Genomic DNA, 12,658 nt, shown 5'->3' with positions numbered 1-12,658 from the left:
TTTCTTTACATTGCAAATTTCGAGTACGGCTGAGTGATCACACGAACAGTGGCAGACCTATTGGATATGAAGTCTACCGGTGCATATTCTTTAGAAAGTGGCAAACGTAGTTGCGTCACGGGAAAACCAGACATCTATTTATAGTCAGGTGGCTTAGTGAAATTACCGTTATTTGGCGGATAAAAACACTAAATTTGGCATGAGGCTCCCTTAGGGCCTATTCATTAATGTTAGCCTAGGAGCCCTCCGTAGGTGTTTAAAAAAATCATGTAAAAACACCTAATTTCAAAATGGCCAACATCTATGGAAAAATGACGATTTTCTCGAGTCCTGTGATTCATAAATAGTACAAGGTGGCTTCCAAATTTCTGATTTTTTAGGTAGTTGAAGTTTACTTTGGACAAGTATATTTTTAAAATGTTATAAATATCATCAATACTCCAATAAACAATAAAAGACAAATTTCCAATAAACATCCACCCTCATCTGGTTGGAAGGGAAACGCCATCACCTAATTAAGTGAATATTCGTGAATCATGTATTTTAGTAACTCACTTTTGAAACAACTGACATCACTGCTTTAAATTGAAGGCCACCATTAGTTTTCAATTGTCCTTACTACATGTATCTTACATCACGGAGACTACAGGCCATTGCACGGATTTGAGTTGCAATGCAGTGTGTAAAAAATTCTAACAGTTTCTTACAAAGTATGTGTTCTGTGATGTATAACACACTTTATTAATCCTTCTCTTGATAGGGCTTCCCACTTCCCTTGATAAAGCTTGATGTGAATAAATTGGAAAGAAAAAAGGAGCCCTCTAGCGTCCAGAGGTTCATCCTCCTGCCCCTCCCTTTCGATTTTTCAGCGCTTGCCTGGCCGGTTGAATTTGAGGTCGACTTACGGCGGGTCGCCTTAACCCCCCCCCCCCCCAACCAACAAATTTGACAATTTTTTATATATTATATTATATACCATGCAATAAATTCAGAACATGAGCTAATCAAATTTTGGCATATCTCTCTTCTGGACAGACATGCCAAAGTTTGATTAGCTATTATTCTGAATTTATTGCATGATTATAGCTCTACAGAGATGTATCGAGCACTGTGAATTGAAAATGAAATTGGTCCCTGATTTCGATGCTCATTTATTTTTGCAATATAAATCGAGCATGAAAGTTTGAGGCTGGCCCACCGATACTCACTCTCGTTGTTTATTTTTATCAAGTAATTCACATCTGAACATGAAGATGCAGTACAAACTCGTACGTGCACTTGCTAATTGTATTATTCCTCAAGCATCCCACATAAGTACATGTACACTGTATTTCATTTAAATAATAATACAAAAAAATATACAGCGCAGACAATCGCCAAACAAAAATCCTCCTCAAAGTGCTTAAACAAATAAAATAAAGGTAAGTTAAAAAACTAATTCCGATAGAACCTAAATCAAGTTAATAAAAAACAATTAGAAAAACCCGCACACAATCTAAAAAGCAATTCACAGCACTCAAGTAAACATCACGTAGATAAAACAAGACAACAATGATCAGACCTTTGTACATGTAAAACACCAATGATACTAGTAAATTCACTGCATTAAAATACTGTTTAAAAAGACAAGTCTTTAGACGACCATTGAACAAATTAAGTGTGACCGAGTCCCTTGACACATAATGGCAAACTGTTCTATAGAGAGGGAGCGGCAGCACTGAATGCTCTGCCACCGTACGCGGAGGTCCGTGGAGGTGGAGAGGGTGCCTGCAACATCATGAGCCATGTAGACTGTAGTAAGTTTGAATATAATCTTTACTTATACATGTACATTTGAACGGAAATAAGTTATCATGTGGACCCTTCAGCAACACTGCAGCAGTTGTCTGAAATTGCATATATCTAATTTAAACGTCAATTTTAAGTCTTCAAAATGTTTTCGCTCCCTTTAAATAAGCTACTTCAGTTTAATTAAATTGTCTTTTGACCAACAATTCTGATAAAACTTTAAATGCATAATGGCTTAGCATTGGGCACCCTCTTGTAAATCACACATGGTCACACGCGACACACGGTTGGTATTCAGACATGTGATCCGCAGATCGCATGCATCGCCTTTTTCCGCGGGGGATCCCTATATATGTATTGTGTTTCTTGAAAACGTCAAATTTTGTGCCTTTTTAAACAACGACCTTAGATAACCTTTTACCTCCAAATTTGGAAGATAATATGAACCCCCATCCAAGAGTAAATCACTCCATCCAAGTGACATTTAAAGTACATCAAATTCTGTAGACAAAGAAACGTTTCAAGCATATTTGAACAATGATTTCTACTGACCCTAACAAGACCTTTGACCTCAGTAATCCAATGAAGAATTGTCTTCCCACCGAACTTAGGGTCACTCAATGAACCGAAGTTTAATCAAAACCTACGAAAGCATATACAACGTTGTAAACTTTCCCCCAAAAAACTGAATTCATAATTTTTAACCTCAGACTCAGTTGACCTTTGACCTGTGACCTTTGACATGAAATATATCCGATATTTTCGTTGCTAGTCATAATACCCTATGTCCAAATTTTACGGAATTTGGGAGAATAGTTGGAAAATGAGAGCATTCCTAAAATGTTTACATGCAGGTCAGTCATACAGAATTTAGGAATGGTTGGTGTCTCCCAAAACTTCGTTTAGGCGATACAAACAATGATCATTCCTCCCTTAATTGACCTTTAAGATACATGTAAGGAATTGCTAAATAATAATAATAATAATAAAATTGCATTTATTATGCGCATATACCATGAAATGTTCAAATGCGCATTACAAAAATTGTTTAGCTAAGATATTAAAAACTTAGAATTTCTATTTTTCTTGGGGACACATTGTGGGCAACTATATACATGTACTGCTCTTGCATACAGTTGTGTATAAACATTTTGTTAACTATTTGACATCTCTTTTTTGGTTAATTGTACAATGGAAATTTGCATGAGGCCAGAAAAAAAGTCTCCGGTTTCTGGTATGCGCGCGCTTCACCGTAGCCATGCACGTCGGCAAAATGAAAACGTTTTTTTTTTCAATGAAAGATGATGTCTCAAAACCGCCAAACTCACTGGTTTGACTGGAATCCTGCTGAGTGCACAATTTTAACGTGTTTTTTAGATTGGGTTATGGTCCAAAAAAGATTTACATGTATGTGGCCTCTCTGGACCGCAATATATTTGCACTAAGTTTAGTCAGGCACCATTTGCAGTCATCAGCCGACATTTGAAGCAAAAAAATCAGGTAAAAAAAAAAAAAAAGCCGCGTCGCCGCACCATTTTTTGGGCAAGCTCCATACCAGAAACCGGAGACTTTTTTTTTTGGCCTTAGCTTAAAAACCAGTAAGGCACCAAAAAACCTTTGAAAATGGCAACACTAAAATTAAAAATAAGGTTAAATGAGACATACCTGTAAAAGTGCATTTTGAAAGACTGCATCAAAATAATTACACAGCTTGGGTCCTTTAACTTTTTTATAAAAATAATGGAAATGGATTTGAAATGAATGTGTAACAGTAGTCATATACATGTATATAAACTTCTTCTATTACACTCTGGGTTTGCTACCCCTTGCAAGTTAGTAAACCATACATTGTACAATGTACATGGTACAATGACAAATTTTTGTAAAATTGGACAAATATGGGAACCCATCTACTTTACAAGGGGGCACCCCTTGTACAATTGATGCAACCTAGGTTCCCACAAGGAATTCGACCCTTTAGTTACATACACCACTGTATGATCAGAGTGGATGATTTGGTGAAGATTGTCAAAGGGAGCTAGAGTAAAGACATGTAAAAATATGAATACAAATACAATATCTCCAAGGAGTGAAGTTCTACTCATATCTATTTTTCTCTTTTTAAATTTCATGGAAACCCATATTTGTGCAGACTTCTAACCATAAACTTGAGTTGAAGTAATTACATGTATTATACAAATTTAACATCCCGGCAATTTTCCCCCCACAAATTAGTTGTTTATGGTCAGCCATTGAGACCTGTGTCTTCACATTTTGGTTGAGGAAAAAGCATTACCACTTGTCTCAGAAACAAATGGTTTCTGACCAGTGTGAATCCTCTCATGTCTGTATAGACCACATTGCCGAGTAAAAGTTTTACCACAGGTTCCACATACAAATGGTCTCTCACCAGTGTGAATCCTGCCATGTGTGTACAGATAAGCTCGCTGAGTAAAGGTTTTACCACAGGCTGCACAAACGAATGGTTTCTCACCAGTGTGAACCCTGTCATGTTTGTGTAGATCAGCTTGCCGGGTAAACGCTTTACCACAGGTGTCACAAACAAATGGTTTCTCACCCGTGTGTAGCCTTTGATGGTCGCGTAGACCACTTGGCCGGGTAAAGGCTTTGCCACATGTCTCACAAGCAAATGGTTTTTCGTCTGTGTGTATCCTTCTGTGCTTGCTCAGATCACTTTGCCATGTGAAGGCTTTACCACAGGTCTCACAACAAAATGGCTTATCCCCTGTGTGTATCCTTTGATGTGCTTGTAGATCACTTTGTCGGGTAAAGGCTTTACCACAGGTTGCACAAACGAATGGTTTCTCACCCGTGTGTATCATTTCATGTTGTCGTAGATGACTGTGTGTAGTAAAGGCTTTGCCACAGGTCTCACAAACGAATGGTTTCTCACCAGTGTGAATCCGTTCATGTCTTTGAAGACTGCCTTCTGTCGTAAAGGCTTTACCACAGGTCTTACAACCGAATGGTTTCTCACCAATGTGCATCAAATCATGCAGGTGTAGATTAAGTTTTGTAGTAAACGCTTTACCACAGGTAACACAAACAAATGGTTTCTCACCAGTGTGAATCCTTTCATGTCGTTGAAGACTACCTTTTGTTGCAAAGGATTTACCACAGTCTGCACAAACAAATGGTTTCTCACCAGTGTGTACCCTATCATGTACGCGTAGACCACCTTGTCGGGCAAAGGCCTTACCACAGGTTGCACAAGGGAATGGTCTCTGACCCTTGTGTATCCTTTCATGTGTGCATAGTTTAGCTTGCTGAGCAAAGGCTTTACCACAGATTTCACAAGCATATGGTTTCTCAGTAGTGTGAATCCTGTTGTGCCTTTGAAGATCACTTTCTGTAGTAAAGGCTTTACCACAGGTTGCACAAACGAATGGTTTCTCATCCGTGTGCACCCTCAGGTGACAATTCAGATCAGGTCCTTGTGTGTCCATTTTTTTGAAGTGCTTATGTTGATGGCAGACTTGATATTACATCAAACTTTGCAACCATCCCTTAATGTTACAGAATTTTGCGCACTATGAAAGCATCCTCACCGAGGCTGGATGTTACACAACACTCCTGGAGTCTCTCCTTGATTCAGTGATGCCAAATCTTCAGATTCCAGACGGGGGTTGCTGTCAGTGCTGTCATCTTGAGACAAGCTGAAAACAGAACAAACACACTGAATTAACTACAAGTTTATGCTAAACTAGATTGATGCTTGTGGACAAACACATGGCTGCTTCGGCATTTTGGTCATGCATTTCATGTCAAGTTACTGACTAAAAAAGGACAAACATGAACAAGTACCAGTACATGTACAGTAGAAAGTTGCAGGGTGAACAGGGCCAATTTTTTTTGTAAATATATAGGCCTTATCAAAATGTACCTTTAATGTGACATCACTTGTCATGTGACATCATCATGACATCACTTCAATTTTCATCTATATGTACATTGTACATGTATAACACATCCCGGTCTCCATCTAATTTTCGATCTAATTTTCAACCCAATCGGACCTGTAGTTCTGTAGATATACTCCAGAAAATACACCTTTAATATGATGTCATTACAATGTGCATTGATGTAAGCAGGCATGGAACTGGGACTTTAGGAAAAAAACGAGGAAATTCCAAGCCACACAAGACTTTGTACAGTAAATTTTAATTTGTAATGGCATTCATGAGAAGTAAAAAACGAGGAAATCAGCGGATCCCAGGAAAAGTTGCAAGCCTGTGTAAGTGACATGATGATGTCATTATAACTCATTCCAACTTTCATCTACATTGTATAACACATCCCAGTCTTGGAAAACACCAACTGACAACCCAATCGGACCTGTACATCTGTAGATAAAGACACCTTTAATGTGACATCACTTGACTCGTGAAGACGTCAAGATGACGTCAATGTTCAACACAAGTAATATCTGCATGTGCTGGTCTATTAAACTGTGTGCCAAGTATAAAGGCAAACCTAGTGCCCAAAAGAGCCATGCACGATGAAAATGTGTATAAGTTCCATGGGGAATGGCTGAAAAAGAAAAGATCAAACAGACAACTAGAGGTTGTCAGAACAACCACACAGTGTTGGGCCATTGATTACCGCAAACTTTGCCACACACACAAATTCAAAATGCATGTTTCGTCACCTGTGATATTTTGTAAAGTACAGCCAAGGCAGAAATTCACATCGTTGAAAAAAAAGTTCACAACTTTTGCCAATTTTAAATTACATGTATAAGGCACTTCCGGTTCCGACCGGAAGGAATGGTCACATGATTATGCACTTAATACCAAAAATGAAGACCCTGCAATATTGTATCGATTGTCATAAAAACAAAATCAAATCTGTAACAGTTGATTTTATATTGATTTTCAAAGATTAAATGTGGAAATCTTTATTTGCTCGCAATATTTGTATTGATTAATAATGGCTGTCGGACTTTTGAGGCGTCAGACTTATCCATTGACAGAAATGAAAGTAAATTTAATTGTCGGAGCTATGAGGCGTCGGAGCTATGAGGCGTTAGACTTATGAGGCGTTGGACCTATGAGGCATCGGACTTATGGGCCTTTATTTGGTTGGGGGATGCCATTTTGTCGGACTTACATGTATGAGGCGTCGGACCTATGAGGCATCGGACTTATAAGCGGACCCCAAAATTAAGATCGTGTATTATCATTTCGATTGTTATTATCAATATCGATTCCTGCAAAATGCAAGTTCCGGTCTCTCACAGTTGATTTTATATATTGAATTTCAAAGATTAGATTTATTAATTTTTCAAGTGATGTCACATGACCCATGATGACGTCAAAATGACGTCAATGCAAAGAAGCACATCTTTAGTGTGTTGTGCATTCATGTATTGACAATTGAAGGTCATATATGTTTTCATGTTGACAAACAGTTCTGGAGAAGAATTTGGCGGGAAGAATAAAAATAAAAACAACGAAGAGGAGAAATAGTAAATTCTTACAATAACAATAGGTGTTGGGCTCAAGGCCCAACACCTAAAAAACCCACTTAGCGAAAAAAAAGCTGTTTTGGCAAGTAGCCAAAATGGCCAATAATGTAGCCTAGGGGCTAGACTTTATTATTTCTTTGGTAATACGTACGCGATAACCCGCCGCCTCGATAACCTGCCACCTGTTAATCATAAGTGCACGAGGCATGCGACTGGCCAACGCAGGCCCGGTGATAGTCTGGTTCACAGACCTGACAATTATTCCCGACGCTCACGTCTATATTGATTCATCAGGAATAGTCAGAATCTTTTGGTCTGAGAACCAGACTACAGCGTGCCTCGTGCACGCATGATTGACAGGTGAACGATCCCTGCATATTGATTCGTATCCCGTCAGGTATTGCGCGAGGTCATTGTTCAGTTGGACCAAAAAGTTGCCAAGAAGCCTCCAGAAAATTTCGTAAATTACGCAGCAGTTGGGCAACTGACACTGGAAGCAGGTTCTGAGTTTGTTATTAAGAGGGTAGGGCCTAACATGCCTAAGACTAATTGTATTTTCAAAGCATATATGAAATGGGTCTGAAGTCGAAATGCGGAAATCACTTTGCAAACATGTATGAGTAGCTTCAGTCTTCAGTGTACGTGGACGTGTGGCCTATGTTTACGGAGGTAGTCCAGTAAACTGGCCACATTTATGGGGCTAATCAAAACATAGACCCGTAAACGTGGCTATGTTGTACACAACGCCACGTTCACGGGTCTAAATCAAAACACAGCCATTTCCCACAGAACTGCTGCTGCGATTTTTTTTTAACTTTCCCTTCAAATTAAAAGCAATGAACTCACCTATGAAACAATATGTATCTTTTAAGTTTTATGCAGCAGAGGATACACTCAAAACGACAAAAATGATCAAGCTGAACCCGAAAAAAAGTTTATGAGGGCAACTCCGGTCACCTCCATCATGTCCATCATATCCATGCTTTGTCCAGCACACGCGTCATATGCACAGCAGTTGTGCTGTGTATGTTGTGCGCTTTCTTGCATATCACGCAATCTTAAGAATGAGCGCGCATTCTTAAGAACGAGCACGCACTATTAAGAATGAGCACGCAATCTGAAGAATGAGCGCTCATTCTTAAGATTGCGTGGGAATATCACGTGTGCAATTTATGAATTTTGCGCAATCTTAACAAACATTGCGCGGCATAATTATGTTTAATGAAAATGTATAGCGGTTAAAGGGGAAATAATTCATATAATTTATAACAAGGAAAGAAAATGATGTATATGCTTCTATACTCGTATAACTACGATAATTTGAATCAAATTAAACCTGTTATTATTCCTTTTTTCTGCCCACTATGGGAAGTTTTGTAATAAGTGGAGGACTGGGAACTAGTCTGGGAAGTGCTTTGTTTAGGCTAGACAAGTTACAAGTCCCTTTTTGTATCATATGCATGTCACAAGAAAAAAAAGATGTCCAGAAGGCTGCCAAACTTGCTCTTTTGACTACCAGTAGATACAATCCAACTCTGCGGCGTAATGGTGGGGTGTGAACAATAGCAATTTAAGTGGCAAATAGCTTTAGCGCTATGGGATGACGCTATTCATTCTCATATTCTTCACACTCTTCACTTCTTGACCCCCCTTTTGTTATCCCCAAAATCAGAATTCTCTCCACTACACTATTATTATGCCTCTTATTTTTTTTTCCCGGTCCCCAATTACGTGTAGTACTTTCATATTCTCTTTAGCCTTGGTCAAGGCGCTAGTTGTTATTCATCCCGGCCGTAGCGCGGTAAACGATATCCTCGCTAGCGCTATGCATGCGGTGCATTAAAAATACAGCGCGAACAGCGACCTCACGCGGCCACCATTTCTATGCAAATCAGTTGGACCCAATCTAGCGCCTTGGTTCAATTGTCCATGTGAGGTTTTGGGGGTGGTGCTCATTATGTTAATAGCCTTAGCTGACCTTATATGCCGTTTTCTTATTGGTCGATTGCTGCGTGGAAACTTGCATAGTGAAACGTGGCACCGTACACTACACGTGCACGTTGTGTGTCTCTGCACACGGCACCAATGCACAAAAACTGTGGTTCCTGTCACGTCCGCAAAAGGCGAATAGCTGCAAATAATTTGATGACGTCCGGATTTACCAAGGTGCGATTGGACACTCCACATATTAGCCCGCCTACACTTATCTGTATTCGCATACGAGGTCGAGCGCTAGAAATCCAGCGCAAAATAAAGAAAAACATAAGCTTTTGCCGACGATTGAACCAAGGCGTTAGATATAGATTGGTTCCAACTGATTTGCATAGAAATGGTGGCCGCGTGAGGTCGCTGTTCGCGCTGTATTTTTAATGCACCGCATGCATAGCGCTAGCGAGGATATCGTTTACCGCGCTACGGCCGGGATGAATCACAACTAGCGCCTTGACCAAGGCTAATATCCACTCTACTTTTCATCGTTGAATCTTTTCCTAGGTAGTGACCTTGCCGCGTTCAAGGGCGGATCCAGGGGGGGGGGGCAAAGGGGGCCATGGCCCCCCCCCAAAACGAAACCAATTTTTTTTTTTTAATGTGACATCGCAATAAAGGCAGGCAATGAGTACACCACCATCTTTTCCTCAAAAAAATTGGTTAAAGTGGTCAGAAATTGCCTCAGATCGCACCACAGAGCATCTAGAATCCAAAAAGTTCGGGGCCCTAGCGGGCCCCGAACCCCACGCCGTAATTTTTTAGACCCACTTTTTGGGGGGACCAAAATTTTTTTTGGCCCCCCCAAAAATTGTGTTCTGGATCCGCCCTTGGCCGCGTTGCAACAGTATATAGTCGTGTTCCCTAACGTGGCGCACTTCGAAGCTTACCCGACTTTCCTCGTGTAGTGTTGCCAAACCTCTTTGTTGACAAACCTCAAATTCATGCAGTAAAATACTAGTGCTTTTACCTTATTAATGCTTGCTATTTTACCTCTGTGAACAATTTCAGTTTCATAAAATTTAATCCGAAATTCAAAAACGGTGGTGTCCGGAAATTGGGCACAAATTGGCGGAGTGTTCCCTAACGTGGCGCACTTGAATAAATCTTGGAAAATTCCAAATTAACACTTACGAATTCCTGTAAACTTGATAAATTCTGATAAATAATTAATATCTTTACTTACATACCCAGCCAAATGTTTGTCAGAAAATTATTTTCTTATTTTTCAGGGCATTTTCAAAGGGTTCACTTTGCACTTGAAAATAAAATCGGAAAATCACGCCAAAATAGCTTTTCCTTTTAACTTTGTTACGGGTAAATAAACTCACGATTTATGAACAGGACCGTTTAGAACTTGATGAAATTTCACTTTCTGTGAAATTTCATTTTAAAATTTTGCTCTAGGTAGGCGCTACCGGCGAAAAATCCAAGTGCGCCACGTTAGGGGCCGCGCCAAGTTAGGGTACATCAACAATAATTGAGAATCAGCGAACAAGGATGCAGCTAGACTTGCCAAGCGCAGCCGGTGCTCGGCGGCGACAAGACAGTTATATTATCTTGTGGCGCATTCTTAAGAATATGCGCTCAATCTGGAAGGTTTTTTTTTTGCGATGATTGCGCAAGGATCCGATTGCGCAATCATAAGAATGTGCAAGCGCATTCTTATGATTGCGCACATCACAAGAAAGCGCACAACAAAATGACGCCAAGCCGTTTTCTATGGTGGCCTTGAAGGGACATAACCAATCGGGAATATTTTTTGCGACCCCGGGCGTAAGGTGAAGTATTCATGACTTATCGTGAATATTTATGCAACGTCGTGAATATATTTCACGACTAGTCGTGAAAAATACATAACACAGCTGAAGAAGGTTGTGGACACTAGGAGTTGCAACAAAAAAAACTTTTCTTCAGGTTCAGCGTGATCATTTTGTCATTATTAAGAGAGGATCATCTGCTGCAATGGTCCGATTAACTTATTCTTTATGATGGGACTTGTGGTTTTGCCGAAGTCAATCGAGCGTGATCGGCTGACTGATAAGGTTTTGCGCACAAACACCCGAGCCAATGAGGTTTTGTATAGAAAGCTGGTCGAACCACTTTTTGCGAGAGTGTGCCGGTGCGGACGGTAATTCTGTCCGGTCCCCCGTTAAAAGTGTCCGGGGGACAGAATTACCTAGGTAAAAGTGTCCTCCCCGGCCCGTTAATTCTGTCCCCCTTCAGGTAATTCTGTCCCCTCCAGGTTTTTTTGTCCCCCTAGTTTTGCAACGCAGAAGGCCAGTTCTCTATATTGTTTTCATGAATTCACTCTACAAGGTATACATTTTTTACGCTTTAGTCTGCCCTTCATGAAGATGGAAAAAAAATAACTTTTTGGTCTCTTTCTTAGATGTGAAATGTGAACACAATGTTTCGATCGATTCGGAGTACGGTGTAGTCCTATTCTACGGTGGACGCCTCATTGATATAACGCCTACTTGGATTGGTCTGCGTTCCCCCATCGTAGCGCGTAACGAAATTTCCTATTGGATGAATTTCCTTTGTGTAGCGGGATACACATTATGTACACATATGCGATAAACGCTGCCACAAATCTTGCAGCATGTACTTGCGGCGATGCGCGCTCACGAACACGACTCGTATCATCGCATGGGTGATACTTGCACGGGGACACATTTACCAGGGGGACACTTTCAACGTTGGGCAGGGGGACATATTTACCAGGGAGGGGGAAAATCTACCTAGGTAAATGTGTCCCCCCGGACAGATTTACCGGGTCACAAACCGGTAAATTTGTCCGGGGGGGGGGGGGGGGGGGGGGGAAACGACACACCGCCAAGACATTCCTCCATGGACATACATACACGGGTGCACACCGGTAAATCGATCCGCCAAGCTCATGAATAAAAGTTATACCCTCAAAATATTCTATATTAGAGAGTTCTGAGCGCCGTAAAATTGGGGAATTGAAGAGATATGGTAATGAACCTCTGGCCCGGACTTGGGGCTTCCAATTCTGAGCATTTTGGATGCTATTGGGCTCGAAAGTGGCGCTATTTTGCCATGTTGTGGAGGGATCGTTTTTCAAGATGGCTACTTTTCCGCTTATGGGAAAATAGGGGTCGTCTTCTTTGGGTGAAAATATCTCGAAAAGTCAATGGTCAACCCACCAAAAATTGAAAAGAAAACGAAAGATGACATGTTGATTATCATTTTTCTGTGCAGCTTGAATACCTGTGAGAGTTTTGAGTATTTTTAAAAGAATTTTGAAGTATGGGCATTTAGCACTAGTGTCTATGGGAGTTTATTTGCAGGTATGCACCCACACATCCGCACGCCGTATAATATTTTAAGTTTTGTTCAATAGAGGGCGCGCCACATAAATAGTGGTCT

General features: G+C 40.4%; 1 protein-coding gene across 1 annotated transcript; it reads right to left on the bottom strand.

The window, feature by feature from the left end:
* Positions 1-3,985: 3,985 nt before the first annotated feature.
* On the bottom strand, positions 3,986-8,315 carry LOC119742110 (gastrula zinc finger protein XlCGF26.1-like). The gene is made up of 2 exons (XM_038218145.1): positions 8,123-8,315; positions 3,986-5,465 (listed from the first exon to the last, which is right to left on the bottom strand). Exon 2 carries the CDS (start codon positions 5,253-5,255, stop codon positions 4,056-4,058), a length of 1,200 nt encoding a protein of 399 aa, XP_038074073.1. The 5' UTR covers positions 5,256-5,465; positions 8,123-8,315; the 3' UTR covers positions 3,986-4,055.
* Positions 8,316-12,658: the final 4,343 nt, after the last annotated feature.

The sequence above is a fragment of the Patiria miniata genome, unplaced genomic scaffold (genome assembly GCF_015706575.1).
Source record: "Patiria miniata isolate m_02_andy unplaced genomic scaffold, ASM1570657v1 HiC_scaffold_5, whole genome shotgun sequence".
Classification (NCBI taxonomy): Eukaryota; Metazoa; Echinodermata; class Asteroidea; order Valvatida; family Asterinidae; genus Patiria; species Patiria miniata.
This window is presented reverse-complemented; position numbering and strand designations above follow the sequence as displayed.